Below are 19,554 nucleotides of genomic sequence, written 5' to 3' on the forward strand. Positions count from 1 at the left end.
GTGGTGCACATTTCCAAGAGTTTTTCAAGGTCTGATTATACCAGGCTTTGAATTAACAACAGTTGACTCTATTACAAGTCTTAATGAAGATCTTCTAAGTATTTCTGTGTATTGTGTTTGTAGTGGCTTGTAGACATGTTGGTAAATTATATGGTTTCTCTGTGTTTACCTTGTCTTATTTGTACTAGCTCCAGTGGCTGTTGGACAATTATGAGACAGCAGAAGGAGTGAGCCTTCCCAGAAGCACGTTGTACAACCACTACCTACGACATTGTCAGGAACACAAACTGGACCCAGTCAATGCTGCTTCTTTTGGAAAACTAATAAGGTCAATTTTTATGGGATTACGAACCAGGAGATTGGGAACTAGGTTAGTATGAAAAAATAAGATCGTAAACTAATCCCTCTCTTTCAAACTAAAGCAGTTCAGTATATCGTTGGAGCAAAAGTGCTTGATTACAGATAACATATAAAGAAAAAATAAGGAAATAGCTCAGTTTATACAGTCTCTCTTGAAGGAGGTCATTATTCACAGAATACTGCGAAACCAGAATGATGCATTGTCTTAAAAGTAACAGAGCTCAGCTTTGAGATGAGTCGATTCTCAAATCATATAGAAATCAGCAAGTCAGACTGTTAGTGGAAGATTTACACATGGTGCCTTAAAAATTAATATATATCACTATTTTTTCCTTTTAAAAGTAATCAGACTAGAGATGAGTAAGTGATATAGTCAGTGGAAAACTATCTCTTGACTGTTGCAAAATTATATTGAAATGTCGTTATAAATAACTCTTTGAATAGAGTGAGAAATTAAAGCTGAGTTTTCATTTCTGGAGGTCAATTAAAAATCATATGGTGAACTTGAAAAATTGGGGAGTTTGAAGCCCTCAGTAATGATATGGTCCTGTTTAACCTCTTACTAGCCTTTTTTAAACTCTTGACTGTGAAACCGTACATGTAGGGAAGTAAAAATATAGTATACCACCATTGCACGGAAACCAATAATGTGAAAGAAATTCTTAGTTTCTCGCCTCTTTCCTTTGGAAAGAGATATGAGTGTTTTTACTAATCAAAATATCATGAACATAATACTTGGAACTGTGGCGTTTCATTTTGGGCCTTTCTATAATTTTTACAAATTATCATAACATAAATATTTTAAGAAGCTGGGCAGAAGGATATGGATGTTTTTGATTTCCTAAATCCTACAGAAATCCATATTAAAAAGTATAAAAATAAAGATGCTATGCTGTAGAACATTAGATGATACACCCTTCATTGGTTTTTAAGTCTCAGCTTCCTAGTGTTCTAGTGAAGAAGAGTATTTAATATTGTTAATAAAACAAAGAGACCCTCAGTAATTGACTTCATAGTCAATGTATGCTAAAAAAAAGGGGGGGTGTATATGTCAGTTTCATGGCATTGATGAGATCTGCCTGTATTCAGAGTGTGAATACTCCTTTCTGTTGCATTTCAAGTGATTTTACCTTCAGGTTGCTGGAGGTTCTCTCATAAATATATTTTCTTCTACCTATACTTGGAAAGATAGTATATTTTTAACCAGAGACAATGAAGAGTCGAGGAACTCAAACTTTTAGTCCCTTGAAAAAAGCTCTTTGTCTCTCTCATACTCTCCGCCCCCCCCCACCCCCTCACCCCCACCCCAGAACCACAAACATCTTTATTTGGGGGATCTAACCTGCTATCCCCTTGCCAAAGGCTCGGTAGTTATGCATACCATGCCAGTATTTTGAGAGTCTGGGCTTTATTCAACATTGTAATGGTATTGTCTTGCTCCTTTTGTTGCGGAGAGGGATTTCAGTGGGTCCTATTTTGAGGTTCCTTTCAAACCTTGAAACACATCTTTAAAATAGAAAGGGACAAAATTGGGGTGGTTTGGGTTTGTGAATGAGTGGAATCCAACTCTGTAAGTACATATTGCAATATTGCAGCTTTATTTTCTGATGTTCTGTTTTCCCCCCTCACCATGTAACAATTATGTTTCCTGTTCCTTTTAAAATTGGATGTAGTGTTTGCAATTAGAGGTGGAAAGGAAAGCCTAGAAGAATGAGGAGGAAAGAAACCCTATGGGGAAAGTTTAAGCAAATGCTATGTTACGAAGATAGCAGAACTCTAATGTAGAATTGCTGACGATGAGGGCAAAGCTCCAGAGGGTCTGTCGTGGAGAGTGGTTTCTCATTCATTTACTACTCCTAACCCAGGGGACAGAAAGAAAATCAGTGTTATAAATCATGAGGCAAACTAACTCAGATGATTCCCCTCCCCCTTCCCCAACCCCTCCCCCTTCCCTTCCCTCTCCTCCTTCCCCTTCCCCCTCCTCCTTCCCCTTCCCCCCCCCAGTCCCCTCCTCCTCCTTCTTCTTGATGAACTGTATGCACAGCTATTACTTGTTAAACAATAAAATAATTTGGTGAATTAATTCAAACCAAAACTTTTCTCAACTTTATGTTCTAAAAAAAGGCAATTCAAAAGTTTCCTTTCATTAGAATCCATCTGCAAATTAAGTTTAAGCAAAGAAAATCATGGAACATGGCTGATCTCCCCCAATCATCTCCCCACCAACCCACTGGAAATGCTGATTTGTAGAAAATGGAGAAGAAACTAGACACTTTATCTGTTTTGGTCTACAAGACAGACACCATTTTACTCTGTAGCGATCATTGGCTACATCCCTTGGGGATGGCTCCTGCTTCCCACCTCTACTCCTTACCCTTGCCCTGTTTGTAAGGGAGAACACTACAAATTGGTGTTTTTTGTTTTTGTTTTTTGTTCTGTTCTGCAGTGGATTTTGGAGACAAGATCTAATCTCTGCAAGTAGAAGGCCCTAAGTTTTCATACTGTTTTATTTTACCAAAACTAGGTAGATACTAAATGCCCTACTTTAAAAAAAAATAGCAATATTATTTATATAATAAGATTTAATGTCTTTGAATATATATTCTTTAATTTTGGAAGTAAAATTCTGTTCTATTTTTATATAAAATATTTAATCCACACTCTTCTTGCATTTCTTTTTGTAAATGAAAGAAAAAAAATGGAAAAAGCAGCTGATGTCTTGCTATATATAGACTTGTGAAAAACTATTTTCCCTTTGCACAAATCTACATATTTAAAATGTTATTTTTGCAAGAATTTGCAAATTTCATTCAGAGCAAAACTTTGTCGTTTCTAATAACAAACATGATCTTTCTCACGAACATGGGGAAATTGTGACAATTTTCATCCAGGTGGAAATTTGCCATTTTCACAGAGAAATTTCCCCATGTCTGTTGTGACACATCTTACTCAGCCCGCAAAACCTATATGAATCCGTTAGAACAGAGACTAATAAAGTATGTTTCAAGACCAACAGATTAAATGCCTGCTTCCTTTTCGGTTTCAAAATAGTAAATAATAGACTTCACCGCAACATTCTGTATCAGTGGAGTTACCTTCATGATCTCTGCCATAATAGAACTTGCAAAAATGGAGAACGTATCCAAGACAATAGAATCAAGATGTCTCTTCTTCATTTTGTACAACCACGTCGTAATAAATTCCCATCTAGTGTGCAGCCCTTTATGCTGTTGATGCGTTTTTATTGGCCAGACTTTTTTTGCACCATCACCCCTTCTAAATTAAATTTAAAATACAAATTTGAAAAGAAAAATGTAACTTGCATGGACTCAGTGGCTGTTGTACTAATATTTTATAGTTTATAAGGAATATTTATATAAAATATAATACTATACTAATATTTTAGTTTATAAGGAAAGATTTATCGCAGGGCCCTGAGCCCACTGGTTCAGAATCTTAATTTGATTCTTCAGGTGTAGCCACCATAAAAATACACAGGTGATCCAGAACAGGGAGATCATAAACATATGACATAAATATGCCACTTTTACCTAACCTTTCCCAGTGTGTAGCTAAGTGGACATCCTGCGTGATTAATATTGATTCGACTGACTTTCTGTGTCTCTAATGTTTGTTGTTCTTTTATGAAGAGGAAACTCCAAGTACCATTACTATGGGATTCGCGTCAAGCCAGATTCCCCTCTGAATCGTCTGCAGGAAGACATGCAGTATATGGCTATGAGGCAGCAGCCCATGCAACAGAAACAAAGGTAGACTCTGGAATGTTCCCTGACCTGTCCAAGCTACGCATTTCTTTAGATGTACGGTCTCCTTTTTTCTAGAGCTAATACCTAAGTGTGCAAAAATGTGGCTGTTGTCAGCATGCGTTTAAAAATCGCCATGAACAGTTCTCAAATATGATTTAGTAGAATTTCATCTCCCCTGTTTTCCACATCTTTTTAAAATTACTTATTAGACAACCCATTGGGCCCCTTGTAAGTTAAAATGTGACATCCCAAACTACGCAGCCGAGGAGACCCAACACAACACGTAAGGCGCAAACCCAAGCAAATGCCACCTGGGAAACTGGTTTCGGTGTTGGTGAGTTCCTTTCTTGCTGTTGGCAACCTCCCTCAGTCACTCTTCTTGACATGGTAGGAGCAATGGCACCATGTTCAAGACTTCTTATGTCTTCTTTGAATCCAGCTTTCGTGGATGGATGGATAGATGAATGTATGGATGGATGGAATCACAGATCTCAGAATTAAAAATACCTCAGTCTAGTCTGGCCCCTCAGCTTTGTGACGACCAGAGCTTTAATAGCTCTGTTTTTCAGGGAAGTCCCAGAGACGTTAAATGATCTACTCAAGCCCATAGTGCTGTTACCTAGCCCAGGGCCTTCAAGTCTCATGTGGCTTATGTCACAGTCTGGAGTAAGTAAAATGAACAATCTCTTCCTTTTTACCAGTATAGCTCAGCCATAAAAGTATTTATAATTTTTCTTTTCAATTGAGCGTGCAGAATTAAGTAGGGGAAAGGAGTTCTGTACACAGGTCATCAGATGGCCTGCCTCAGTCTGCCGAATGTATTGGTCTGGGATGATTAGCCGGGTCCCCTCCCCAGCCATACTAGCTTTGTCGGAAGCATTCGCTCCAGTGACTGCCAGAGAAAGAATCTGTCACAAAGTGGTCCTTCCTTTCCTTAGTCAGCAAGCATGCTAGACCCCCGTGTGCCCAGGGAAGACACAGTCTCTAACTTAGAGGAGTTAAGAAATTAGGAGGAGAGGCATGGGAACCTTTTTTCTTAAGGAATGAAGTGTGAGAAGAGCTGAAGTAAAGCTTTGATCCAGGAACTAGTGAAATACAGAGGAATTTTCAGCTAACCCCAGGAGGACTGAGAAGTGTCCTAGAGAAAGCGCTGTTTGGGGGGGGGGTGTCTCAGAGGGATCAGGAAGATGGACTCAGGCAAGCAAGAGCTCCGGGGAGTATAAAGTCCGGGATATCCTTGATAAGTACTGTGTGGTTTAGTGAGGCTGACCCGGCAGGGGCAGAACTGAGGAGAAGTTTGAGTGGTCCAGCAGGAGATGAGATTTAAAACTTCCTTTGGACCTTACCTTGGGGGACTCGGTGGTATATGTGGCCAGTAACTTTGGTCTTTGCGTGCAACATGGCTTAAAAGCTGTGTAAGGCTTTGGAGCAAAACAATGGGACTTGCAGATTTTTTTTAAAGAGCTTTATTAGGGACAAGACTATATTTCATGGGAGCAGACTGGAGGTAAGAGGCTCGTTAAGTGGTTTAACGCCATCAAAATTTCTGGTGCTAGTGTTCTAGACTGAAGAGTCCGTCCATTCAGGATTGACTGTTAAATGGTGATCTCTAGGGTTTCAGATTTTTGAATCACAGGTTCTCGACCTTCTTTGTTGAATTGCTAATTTCTGGGTTATTTTGAGGTATAGTCAGTAAAGTATATTAAAAGGTCTTGGAGAAATACAATAAAATGAGTCAGAACACTCCCTTATACGGAGGTGGAGTTCATGTGAATTGTCATCAACGGTTATCGTCGCGGGTTATGATTATCTGGTTCACCTATTAGCAGCGACACTTAGTGCCTTTCATCTCCGGTGTGTCCTCTGCTGTCAGGCATCGCAGCACTTCACAGTGGAGCTGATGGTGACGTCAAGATCAAAACAAGTTGGTCCAAAAAGAACATATTCAAACTTAAATATTGAACAAAAACTTGATCAGTTGCTTTTAAGATAGCTTGAAGATTACCTCTCCCTGTGATTTACCTGCAAAGAATCACGCAAGTGCTCATGGAAATGGGAGCCTTCAAGGAATGTTCATTGTTTTTTTAAGAAAAAAAAAAAAAAAAAAAAAACAGCCCATGGGGCGCCTGGGTGGCTCAGTCCATTAAACATCTGCCTTCAGCTCAGGTCATGATCCCAGAGTCCTGGGATCGAGCCCTGCCTTGGGCTCTCTGCTCGGTGGGTAGTCTGCTTCTCCTTCTCCCAGCCACCCCTGCTTGTGTTCCCTCTCTCACTGTGTCTCTCTCTGTCAAATAAATAAGATCTTAAAAAAAAAAAAAAAAAAAAGAGCCTGGGTCAGGGAAGAAAGACCTGGGGCTTAAAAAGTCCTCCTTGTGAAACAGATTCCGGAGCTCTAAGGGTTTACAAGCCATGAACACTCTGCCCTCTCAGTCTAGTTGTAATTGCTTTCAGAGTTAGACCTAATGCGGATATATTTAAGAAGGGATATAAAATTCTCAGTGATGCTAATAAATTGTACCAACTTTAGTTCCTTACAGTGTTTGATTTCTTGTGAAATAAGGATGTGAGAGAACCAAAGACGTACAGTTGACCCGTGAGCAACAGGGAATCAGGGGCACTGACTCTGCCACATGTCCAAAATCTGGCTTTAACTTCTGACTCCCCAGAAAAACTTCACTACTAATAGCTTAATGTTGACCAGGAGCCTTACCCATAATAGAAAGTCAATTCCCACGTGTTTTGTATGTTGCATGTACTATATGGTATATTCTTACCATAAAGTCAGCTGGAAAAAGAAAATGTTACTAAAAAAACAAGTCAGGAAAATACATTTACAGTATGTATTTATTGAAAAAATGCTGTGTGTAACTGTGTGGATCTGCACAGTTCGAACATGTGTTGCTCAAGGGCTGGTGGTACTGAAATTTTCTTTATTTGTTTTTAATGAGACAAGTTTTGGATTATGGATAGTTGCTCTTGGAATGGTGTCTTGATCACTGACTGCCCTGCTAGTGTTGTCAACCTCACAGACACCTAACTGGGACTAGCAGGATGGAGGGAGTGTTCTGTTTTCTCTCTGAAGGAGTCTACCAACTGGCCACGTTCTTAGCCGTTCAGTGAAGCCTGTTATCCCATTGTGCAAGAAGACTTAGAAGAGGGAGAGTATTCTCTCTAAGTCTGGATGTCGGGGTTAAGAGTATTTGTTGAAAAAAGCCAGTGAAAAAGAAAAGTATTGTATCGTTTGTCTTATGGCTTATAAAACTCAAACGACTCTACTGAATATATTCAATTTCACATAAGAAGAGCCTGCCATTCTTGTTAAAATATAAGTCATGTGAAAGGTTTAAAATATTTTGTAGCAGCTACTTGTATCTAATATTTTAGAATATTCAGATTATCTCAACGCCTCGAGCATTAGTGCATGCATGTACATGTGTACATCTTCCGAAGTATAAATTTACATGTTTTATGTGTTCTTACGGAATGAAAATTCAAGTATATGCAGTGATCATTGGATCAAATAGAAGTGAAGTTTTACAGCTCAGTTTGCACATTTTTCTGTGAAGTTGGAAGTCACAGTAGTTGGAGAAGTACTAATGATTGTCGTTCTGTATATCTTTATAATTATTAGAACCCCTTTACTTTCGGTCTCTCACCTGAAGATTTGATAGGGTAGTAGAGGAAATTTCCACTTGTCTCCACATCCGATTCCCAGCAACATCACCATATGGGGCATAGCCACAAGTCTGGAAATAAATGGAAACAGCTTCTGATCGAAAAAACAGATGTCATAGAGCCCGTAGTATAGCTTAATTGGAAAGATGAAGCCATCCTCAAGCCATGTACCTAAACTAAAGGAGCAGGTGAGAGCCCACTTGATTCATGGGCAATCGTGGGGTAGAAGAGCTGGCAAGAGGAAATGTAAGTGACAAGGTGACAAGGGTCTTCTGTTTGCTTTTGGGTTAATCAACACCAGAAGTGTGTGCACATTCAGTGGAAGGAGAAGTAGACCCAGGTGCTCCAGTAGTTTTGAGTATCATCAGTAAGCGACTAGAATATAGTCCAACGCAGTGTAATAACTTTGGCTTATTGATGACAGTATAGGTAATCAAAAAGACGTAAAGTATCCTGGGTTTAAAAAATAAAGGAGAATGTATAATTTTTTAAAATGGCTTCTGTTGAAAATATTTCACATGAAAATAACTTCTGCACGTAAATGTCTTCTCTAGTTTCAAGGAAACTCACTCATGGATAATTTGCATGCCCTTATTTAGGCAATAAATAAGTCAGGTTATTATAGAGCAAAAGGGAGACCAGGACTTCTCAGGTCTATAAAACAAGTAAAAATGTTTGCTGCAGTTTATTTTTCACATTTGAAAGAAGAGTTGAAAGAGAGTGTTGGCATATGTATTTGAGTTATTCTTCCAAATCCTCGTAGCAGAAGTGGTAGAATGGAGCCAAGTGCTTTTGACAGTGTGCTGGGCTGTGTTTGATCCCAGTAGCCAGTCTCAGAATATTAAGGTGCATTTATCATTCCTCCAATAAACACCTGACCACCAGCAGTTGCTTATAGAAAATGTCCATCACATCTAAAAGAGATGGAATCATAGAATCGTACACTCTTACAGCTGGAAGGAAGAGATTCCCCCAGTCCAGTCCATCCTCTTGATGAGAAAACTGAAGTCCATCAGGGTACCTTATCCACAATCATATAACAACAAAGGAAGAACCCAGTCCTCTTGTCTTTGTTCTTACAAGAATGCCCCCTTTAAAGAGGGAAGATAACCCAAACAGGAACATACACATGTAATAAATTTTGTGCATATGAAATAAAGGGAAAAATCACACTTCAGTGAGTATGTCCCAAGTAGTGGGGGCAGGTGTCACCTCCTGCCTCTTTGAATGGTCTCTTCATAGGAAATGGATCTGTGAAAGAAGGAAGCTTTGTGGTACAGAGAGGAGAGAGAGGCCAGTTGGAAACACAGCAGGGCTGCTTTTGCTTTGATGTTGACAGATATGAAAGCACCCATGTCTCCAAGGAGTGAGGGAGGACATGGACCCTTGTCTATAGAAGACCTTCTCTAAGGGGCGCCCCAGTGGCCCAGTCGATTGGGCATCTACTCTTGGTTTCAGCTCTGGTCATGATCTCAGGGTCGTGAGAGACCTGCATGGGGCTCCACGCTTGGCAGGAAATCTTTCTGAGAGTCTCCCTCTCCTTCTGCCCCCCAGTCATACGCATTCTCTCTCTCTCTCTCTCTCTCTCACTCACTCTCAAATAAATAAGTAAATCTAAGAGAAAAACACAAGACTTTCCTTAATATAGACTTCCCAGGCTAGTGGAAAGCATCCCATATTTAAGACTGGGAAATCTTAAATTTCCCAGTAGACTGCTCTGGCATTTCTGCAGTGTGTGTGGCTGAAATTCACTGAACTTTGGTTTCTCCATCTCAAAATGGACATTGATTCATAGTAGACTACCTCACAAATTATTCCTTCATTCAGGTGGGAAAGAGTATATAAAGGTTTTTTTTTTTTTAAATAATTGGAAACATTCAAGTGTTAGGTAAATTGTTATCATTAATATTGTTATACTGTGTGCTCTAGAGAACAGTATTTATTTCTTTAAGGCTGTTTCAGAGATGAATGAACTCTAGCAATTAGGCAACTTTAGACTTCTGTTTCTTTACACCTCCTGGCGAGTGGTTTTCAGCTTTGATTGATGCTAACAGTTTACCCTCCCTTTCCTGGGCCGGGAATCTCAGGGGGTCACTGCAGAGCTAAGCATCTAGGGCTGGTCAGTTGCTCTGGGGCAGCTCAGGTTGTCAGGAGTCATCGGTGGGAAGATGATCACATGCCTGCACCTTTGGCTTTTGGAAATAAATAAAGAATCTTGGCACTGAATCTGACGTTCACTGTGCCCCTACAGTGGTCCCCGATGTAAAGATAGTTTCCACTAAAGATCAGAGAATCAAAATTAATCACGATTCAGTAACTATTAACCATAGTAATTCGTGTAAAGTTTGTTAATGGTAACAGTCACCATTTACCCTCTTGATAAACGTTTATTGAACATTTTAAATGTCCTTCAATAAGCAGTTTCTATGCAAGATCTCACTTGGCAATTACATGGACTATTTACTGATAAGGAAATGGAGGCCCATTTAATTTTGCTGTATTCGAGAAGCTCTCTAATTTGTTTTTCCTTAGACAGAGCCCCAGGTTGTTCTCTTTTGTGGTTGTTGCCCTCTTGGCATCAAGTGGAGTCAGGTTGTTATTTTTCAAAGAAAAGAGGTAGGGAAGGGCATCCCTGTAGAAATGGTTTAACAGGAAGGGCCAGCTGTAGATCAAAGAAGTGTCGTGCATATTTGTAGCAAGACTATACGAGTTCGACATACGAATCCCAAGTTGCCTTTGTGGTGAGGACCCCTTGAAAGTCATGAGAGGAGACTAGCGTCTGCCTCTTTCAACAATACATCGCCAGCACCAAGCATCTTGTCAGCGCTCTGTAAATATTTGTTAAGTGAATGAATGATCTCCACCTTTTCTTTCAGCAAACAGCTTCAGCCTCCTCCTTTCCCTGCCTCTCCCACGTTTTCTACTAAAACTGCTGCAATTAATACAACTACCCGCTCTGAATTTAATGTTTCCCTCCTCTCCTTGCCCAATTATAGACGTAGAGCTAATGAGGAGTCAAATACTTCAAGAGCCACCAATAAGGACTGAAGAGATGGGGTAACTGTCATTCACCAGCAGGGTTGACGTTTGAAGTCATTTAGACATAGACACGCTTTGTGTGACATCAAGGAGGCGGTTCACACGCTGAAAGAAAGACGCTCCCAGCATTCTGTATTTTCCTCTGATCTCTTCATTTTTTAATCTGGCTTCAGACCTCGAGTCGCCTCAAGATCTTCTGGGACAATTGGTCCAAATTGAATCTCAAGGTTCCAGTAGAAAATTTTAGCCTCTTGCCCTGATGAGGAGCTCAGTGTGGAGACTGGTTCATGCTGATCAAATGATTGTGTACTTTCTAGAACGATAAAAGACTCATGTGGCCCATGCAGTTGAGACGTTGCATGTGGCCCATGCGTTTTTCACCTGCTTCAAGAGGGACTTTCCCAAATGTCTCATTTAGTCTGTTAACAATCGTGATACCGCTAAATACGAGAGCAAATATAATCGAGTAAATAGAGGGCATTCTTTGCCTCTCGTTGGATTCCTTCAGTGTCTGTACATGTGAAATTCTTGACAGAATTAGATGCAGTTTTACAGTAGAGTTCCAGCTGTCCAAGTTCTAAATAACAGCTACCACTAACCCCATGGGGGAAGATTCCTAACAATTTTCCGTGTTTTCTGTGTTAGTGACAGGTTTCATGCGTACACGCCGCTATTAAAGCATTAGACTTTCTTTGATTTCTTAATCATTAACAACTTCAGCTCGGATTGCCCATGGAGCTGCAAGCTGTTAAAATGATCATTTGCCTCTTGCTAATTTGGAAACCAAGAGCTGTTTCTTCATTTGATGAGGCACAGGTCTTTCTCAGAGCGTGTGCGGCTCAGGAGCACTGAGGAGCTGCTGTCAGAAAACCTCGTCTAAAAATACTGAATTTGTAAAATAAATGGGACGAAGAGAGAAGATACTCTTAAATACTAAAAAGTCAGTTCTTTAAGGGATTCATCAAGGGACTTTTTTCGGTAGGAAGTGTCTCTGGCCTTTATAGTTTCATGTTTAAATGGTACTTTATGAAGAAAGCAGAGAGGCAGGAGGTCCGGAAGCTGTTCAATTGCTCAGAGGTCAGTTGGAATTCAACCGGGGTTAACATAATGTTGAATGCTCATTTGAGTCAACAGAATGTAAGAAACATCCTGGAAGATATCTATTACTACATGGCCTTTTCGAAACCATGCCTCTGCCATGTTTTCCCCATAGTAAATGCTCAATAAATATTTGTTCAATCGATTTGATAGATGCTATGATCAATTGGTGGTAGGATAAAATGAAATCTGTTCCCCTGAGGATGCTTTCATTCATTTATTAGCCACTCAGTGATACTTATTTATATTCCAAATGTAGTTTATTGGGAACAGATTAAAAATTGAGGACTCGGGACGCCTGGGTGGCTCAGTTGGTTAAGCGGCTGCCTTCGGCTCGGGTCATGATCCCAGCGTCCTGGGATCGAGTCCCACATCGGGCTCCTTGCTCAGCGGGGACCCTGCTTCTCCCTCTGCCTCTGCCTACCACTCTGTCTGCCTGTGCTCATGCTCGCTCCCTCTCTCTCTCTCTCTTTCTAACAAATAAATAAATAAAATCTTAAAAAAAAAATTGAGGACTCAGTTTATAAAAAAGTGACTTTTCTTTGATGTGATGGTTGTACTTGCACAACATTGGGCTGAAGGAACTTATTTTGGGGCCAACAGGCTCCCATGGACTAGTTCTGGGCAGGCTATTCAAATATCTGGGAGGCTCATGAAGGTTTGTTCCTAAGCCCTGTGTTAAAAATTTTGCTGGGTAGTCTAGGGTGAGCCTATCATTTGAGCTTTCTGAAAAGCTACCCAGTTACTGATACACATTTAGGTTTCAGGACCTAAGGTCTGATGATATCATCTTTAACTGTTTCTTCTAAGGAGAATTAGTTACTACAGATGTTGTTCACCCTATTTGTAATGTGGCTCTTCTTGACCTCTTGTGAAACTTTCCCTCGGGGAAGACCCAATTCTCAGGTGATGGTAGTGATAGGATGTTTTCCTTAGAGCTTCAGGTAAATGACCATCCAGCTTCCCTCTGTCCAGCGTTTCTGATTTCCAGGGATTCCAAGGACCAACCCCATGTCAGGCAATACACTGAGGATATGCCCCTATGTGACTTGGTACTGAAGACAAAACAGGAAAAGTCAGCATTACTGGGGAGCTCTGTCAGAGGCTCACAGGAATGCTACTCTTGTATATGAGCCATATTCCTGCCCTTCCTGATTTCATTATGGCCCACACTGCCCCCAGGCTTGGCCCTCAACCTTTCTCTGAAGAGATACAGCAGAAGGTTCCGGCTTACAGAGGTCCTACTGACAAGGCAGACAAAATGTATCCGTTCATTCTACTGTTCACCCTACTACTGTGGCATTCGAATAAATCCACTCATTTCTCCGTTCTGACTTTTTCTTTCCTTTTCTTTTTTCCTTTCCTTTCCATTTCTCTTCTTTCCTTTCCCTCTTCTTTTCCTTTTCCTTTACCTTTACCTTTCCTCCATAAGATTTGTTCTTGTGTACTGACAGACCCGCACGATTTCTCCAAAATTGACCAACTTCCGTTTTATCTACAAGCTAATCTTGATGTATTTTCCATCTGTATAATATATGTACCTCTAATCACCGCTTCCCACTCAATATCATTATTATTAATTATAATGTGTTCTGGTTTTGAGTGCTTATTAAAAATATCATATTTCTTTCCCTTCGGAATTTCCTCTGTCTTCATCTTTCTGAGGAAGCAGATAATTTTGCTTACGATAAGCTGCAGGCTTGATAAGTACTGTGTGCGAGTAGATTGTGGGAGAGCAGCTGTCCTCTAAAAACTTACATTCTAAAAGGAATAGACATCATTTCCTTTTATGGCTAGATTTTACTTGTCCTCGACATTTCTGCTTAGGAAGTGTGTGTGGTATACTAGATGCTGTGCGGGACCAAGGAAGTTTGATAAAACAAAGTCTCATAATTACCCTCTAATCCCATATTAAAATTTAATAGAATTTAAGTCTATAAGATATCTTTCCATTTTCCCTTCTGCAGTGTAAAGAATTGAAATCCTTTTAACCATTTCTGTTAGTTAATACTAACATTTAACTTAACTCCATTAAGTTAAATGAGGAAACATGTTTAAACAGTTTTAGCCTGTTCTATTAGTGGTATAAAATTTCATAGCTGAAAAAAGAGGGCTAAAATCAGATGAAGCCTGGAATGGGTCAGTGAGGGTGAGGAACTTCCTCAGGGATAAAATCATTCAGGGCTTCTAGAAAAGAATGGTTGGCAACTGCTTCCCCACATGAGTACTCAAAGTACTTGCCCCACCGAGTCTTTTTTGGTTCTCTGGGATGATTCTTTAAGGAGGAAAAAAATTTAAAAATTCAATTTTTCATCAGTGACACTTGTAGCACAGGATAGTACTAACTCTTCAGTCATCGTTTGGTGTGGCCCCAGTGGAAAAGTCCTTTCAGATTTCCCCCCCCCCATTAAATAAAAGGATAGGTTTGAGTTGTTCGATGTCATTAGAAAAATAACAATCCACATTTGGGTGGCAAGGGGCCATCACCAAGATGATAACACAGATGACGTGTGTTGTCCTCTTTTTCCCACCCTGTTCACCTTCTGACTTTCTGTTTGCTTTTCGTAGTTCTCTCTGAGAGCTGTCACAGAAGCAGTGAATGTAAATGTCATTATGAGGGACAGCAGCTTTTCTTGGAAGTTTTGTTTATCCAAGTTCTAATGAACAACATTCAAGATGGAGTCGCTTCCTAACGCAAACTGCACATTGGTTTGCGTGATGTCTCACCGGGTCCATCCGTTTCATATCTGTTGTCAGAGTGCAGGTGCCTTTGGGCGTGCCCTGCTCATGTGTCAGGAACATTGTTATTCTTGGTAACTTCATATCACTGATGCAGTTGATTTGTGGTATTAGTGTTAGAGTCAAGTGTCTGGGTGGAGAGAATATTAGGTGGTCTTATTTATAAGTATAATGAGAAATGGGGAGAAGATGGGAAAATAAACAAAGTGAATAGTATCTCGAGGTCCTAAGCTTATTGTAGATTTTAATCTTTTCTTACGTTCATCTTTTTTCCCTAAATTTTTAACATGAAGGAAAATAAATGAAATCTTTGAAAAATTCTTCTATCTTATTTTGTATTCACTCATCTTAGGACGTTTGCCCAGGCTTTTTTTCATATGTGCTGTTTCTCTCTCAAGCAGACTGTCCTTCTTGCCTGTGCTGCTGAAGCCTGTCTTCTCTGTCTTAGCAGGAAAGTTCATGAGTTTGTATGACTAGGACTTAAAGATAAATGCGTGACTATAGCGGACGTGGATTCTTTTTTTTTTTTTTTTAATTTGGTAACCTAGGTTTATAGGTGGGTTCTTGCATGTACTTCTCTGCTAGCTGATGCGTATGGTCTTTGCATTTGCAGGCGAGGTTAGGGGTCAGTGGAGATGACTGTGTTGAGATGCATGGAAGGCTTTAGGAAGTATGAAAAAGAGTGTGGTAGAGTTTGGATGCTGAATCGTGTATGAGAGATATTAATTAATCGAAAGCCATTCATTAACATGTCTCAGGCCCCTGCTCCTAGGTCTTATTTCAGATTAAAGTCCCAATGTAGTTAAAATGTTTTCCCTTGACCCACTGGCCACTAAATATTATGTTCACACTGCGTGTCATCACGGGCATTGTAGCCACCCCATCCGAAGAAATACCTTCGTAACTCCTTTGTTCTTAGACACATTTCTGAATTTTCAAAAATTGGTCCCCTTCCCCAATCCCTCTCCCCTTTTTCTTTACACAATTGAAAAAATTTCTTCATCCTAACTTTTTGAGACTATCAGGGAAAAAAAAATCCTCCAACGATCATGGGACATTAAAGAAGATAGAGTAAAATCAAATGCCTCAGGAGTTATGTGTAGTGCGAGAAAACAAGGAATAATTGTATTTGTTTGTTTTTCCCCATCTAATATTTTTAGGTACAAGCCTATGCAGAAGGTGGATGGGGTTGCAGATGGTTTCACAGGAAGTGGTCAACAGACCGGCACATCTGTTGAACAAACTGTAATAGCCCAAAGTCAACATCATCAACAGTTTTTAGGTATGTCAAGGTGTAACGCATAGTATGGTTGCTATTAAGATGTTGAAAACAAGAGAACAATAGTAGTGTTTTCTCCAAGTGCTGTGTCTATTACAGATGTGAGCCACACAGAAACATTTGTGTGTGTGCTGAAACTCTGCCTATCATGGGATAGTTCTAGACCATTTCTGTTTCTTCGTGTTATAGAGCATCTTTCAAAAAGTATCAAGCAGTGTAGGACTTCTAAATGCATAGGAGTTAAAGGCTCATAGCTATGAAATTGTCTTGAGGAATTTGTATTAATTGGGCTTTCATGATCAAAGTTGTGTTTACTTTCAGTAGTTAACTTCAAGGGCCCACAAGAATTCTCCTTTCCTATGTATAAAGTTGCAAATGCGTGGTCTCAGGTTAGAAAAAAAAGAAATTCCTATAAACTTTAAAAAAGCTATTCTTTTAAACTGATCACAATATATCCTATTTTTGTAATTCCGTAGATGGTTTATGTGTTGCTTGTCATTTAAAGAGTGGGGAAGTAGAACTCGAACATTCTGCATATTGTGGTCATAGCTACCAGTGCAAGGCCTGGCGTTGCAACCGACAGCTTTTCTAGAGATGAACATGCGTAGATTCCGTACAACATATCAAGATGAATAGAAGCCACCAGAGCGTGCACGTGTGTGTGGGTTGCGTGTGCGTTTGTCTGTGTGCCCCTTCTGACAAACAACTAAAAAGGACGCTCACGTCAAAATAGTTACTGAAGTTGAAAACACGATGGCAACCCTTCCCAAACTGAAGTCCTCCCGCACACTCTTGAAAGCCTCGAACTCTCAAAGAGGGTTTTAATTTTGTTTTCTAATCCTGTATTTTTATTTCAATTCAAATCTGTCAAGAAATAATAAAGACATATTCTGGGTTATCTAGAAGAGGAGAACGATTACTGTTCTGCGGTTTTAGTTCACACATTTCTATTTGAATTTATGATAAAGCAGGCATCAAAGTGTACTGATATCCTGAGCCCACGAGAAAAGAACAAGGAGAGACTTAATATGTAGCTTACACAAATTATGTAATGCATCCCAAGGGAAGGCTAAATGATGTCCCAGTGCTCTGTGTGGAGGAAAGTTCCACAGCTCGTTTGAATACAGAAGAGTAATGGGGGAACCAGCCACCAGGAAGTACATGTTGGTAGAGGCCTGCCAAGTTCAGAAGATCTGGGCTGCGGCGGTCCATGCCACATTCATGCTGCAAGAGGTAATTCAGTTATAGGACAGCAGCAGCATCCATCCTGTCAAATTCATATTGTTAAGTTTAATTTGATTTTTGTAGTTTTATTTGGGTTCATTCTGTAGCTTTTTGGCTTATGATGATACAAGAAGTATGAGCATAACAAGTGTAAAGCTAGGTTTCTATTTTTATTAATTCTTAAGTAACATAATAATAAAATAACTAAAATTGATACTGGCCAGCTTGAGATATTTTCCTTTCAATAGGGGTCCTATGTTGAGACATTATGGTATGTTATTTCCAGTATAACAGTAGTGAAAATTTAGTTCCTCCACAATTTTAACAATTCCTCCTCTATTCTTTCATACTGATGATGTTGCTACATTTTTGTTTGAAAAATACTACTATGAAAAGTTCTTAATTGTTGGACTCTGGCCTTCACATTTTTTTTTTCCTTTCGTAGTCTATCTTAAATTTCTCCTCATTAATCTGTAATTGCCACAATCCACAATAGTTGTTTTTTTTTTTTCCCTGTTGTGTTGTCATGGCAACAGATGCATCTCGAGCACTTCCAGAGTTTGGAGAAGTTGAAATCTCTTCTCTGCCAGATGGTACTACCTTTGAGGATATCAAGTCACTGCAGAGTCTTTATCGAGAGCACTGTGAGGTAAGTTTTTTCAAACACAGTAGGAATGCACGCTAAGTTTTGCCAGACTGCTTGCTAAAACAAAATAATCCAACTTATTCCTAAAGGACAAGGGAAGTTGGTTCATAAGTCAAAAGTTCATCATTCTTCTTATCTCAGACTGAAGAAAGGAGGGCTGTGGGAAAGGGAGAATGCATTTTACTGCCCATCTTCTTAGCATCTCCTAATCAGAATCCTTGGACATGGCAATTCCATTTTAGGGACATACCCTAGAAAATATGGGTGAATATAAGTGAACTTGTTGCATTATTGTTTTTAGTGCAAAAGATTGGTTGTAGCTTCCACATCTAAAAGGCAACTGAGTAAATAAAACATCATACAGTCTGTAGAGTACTATGCAGCCATTAAAAATAACAGACCCTTCTAGATGTACTCCTGTGGACTGAGTTCCAGGGTTTATTTTTAAGGGAAAAGTAGGATGTAAAGCAGCATGTATTGTATACTATCATTCGAGTGAAAAAGAACATGTATATAAATCTCCAGCAGAAAGAACAAAATGTTCAGTGTGTTAATGGTAGTTGCCTTTGTGATGGAGACTGGATGAGTGGGAGTCAGTGGAAAAGAATTAATTTCCCAATATCCCTTTTAACCTTTTGAATTTTACACCATTAACTGTGTATTTCTGTCAAAAATATTTTCTGAAAAAAAATATATATTTTTTTTCTGGAGGGCTGCCTTGCTGGGTCAGACGAGCATGCGACTTTTGACCCCGGGGTCATGAATCCAAGCCCCACGTTGTGTGTGGAGATGACCTCAATAAATAAGTAATCTTTTAAAAAGAGGGAAAAGAAAAAGATATGTCCTAGAAATGTTTAATGGAGCATTTTAGATGTTATTGAGGTTATTGAGGGATTATGGAGGCTCTAGTTCTGTTTTGTTTTTGTGGTTAATTAAAGTTTCTCTGGGTATTTCCCATCCTGCTTCTACTTCTTTTTCTGAGTATTCCCCACCGGAACTGGCTCGTTGTCTCCAAGAGGTGACCACTCTCCAAGCCAGCCTTTTAATACACCTGCAGCTCCCCTGGTGGGAAGGGCAGAACAGATTGCAACAAATGCTTCTCCTTTTGAAAGAGGAATCTGTTTAGAATTTAAGTACCTTTATTCCAGGGCTATTTGTGATCTGCTTAGAAGTAAAAGATACTCCTTGGGGTTTCACGGGCAGTCGTCCTGACTGCTGACAATGCAGTATACAGTGAGAAGTCTCCGCTCAGAGCATTCACAGATTTTTTTTTTCCCACTCCAGAAATACAAACTGCTCGAGTGCATCAGAGTGCTTGTCAAGGGTGCTGGATTATTACCAACCAAGGGCAAGTTCTCTCTTTATTAACAAACCATGTGCCAAAAGTGTTTTCCAACATGTCCTGCCGGTTCGTTCCCAAACATCGTTTTCTGGAACGATGAAAGACTCTTAATACTCCTCTCCCTTTAAGTACTGTGCTTCTCCCAACATTAGAGAATTTCTAGATGAACCTTATGTATCTCAAAAAAGAAAAAAAAAATCTTTCTTTGGACATGATTATCATGTATCTTCAATAAAGATTTATATAAAGATTCTCTAAGCAATTTCTCATGTCTCTGTGTTCAGGTGAATCTTGCTTTAAGCAAACCGGCCTCCACAGATATAAGTTGGGTTTGTTTTAAGTTTCTTTATTTGTTCAAAATATAAATAGGAGCAGGGTTTATTTA

The 19,554-nt window shown here is 39.6% G+C and overlaps 1 protein-coding gene across 9 annotated transcripts in view; it reads left to right on the top strand.

The window, feature by feature from the left end:
* Positions 1-19,554, top strand: part of RFX3 (regulatory factor X3) — a 290,084-nt gene that overhangs the window by 218,521 nt on the left and 52,009 nt on the right. For all 9 annotated transcript variants that reach the window (XM_047699486.1, XM_047699480.1, XM_047699483.1 and 6 more), the window contains 4 exons: positions 189-370; positions 4,011-4,130; positions 15,839-15,960; positions 17,718-17,830. In XM_047699486.1, the coding sequence (XP_047555442.1) occupies positions 189-370; positions 4,011-4,130; positions 15,839-15,960; positions 17,718-17,830 (537 nt within the window). The remainder of the gene's footprint in view (positions 1-188; positions 371-4,010; positions 4,131-15,838; positions 15,961-17,717; positions 17,831-19,554) is intronic.

Source organism: Lutra lutra, chromosome 13, assembly GCF_902655055.1.
Source record: "Lutra lutra chromosome 13, mLutLut1.2, whole genome shotgun sequence".
Lineage (NCBI taxonomy): Eukaryota > Metazoa > Chordata > Mammalia > Carnivora > Mustelidae > Lutra > Lutra lutra.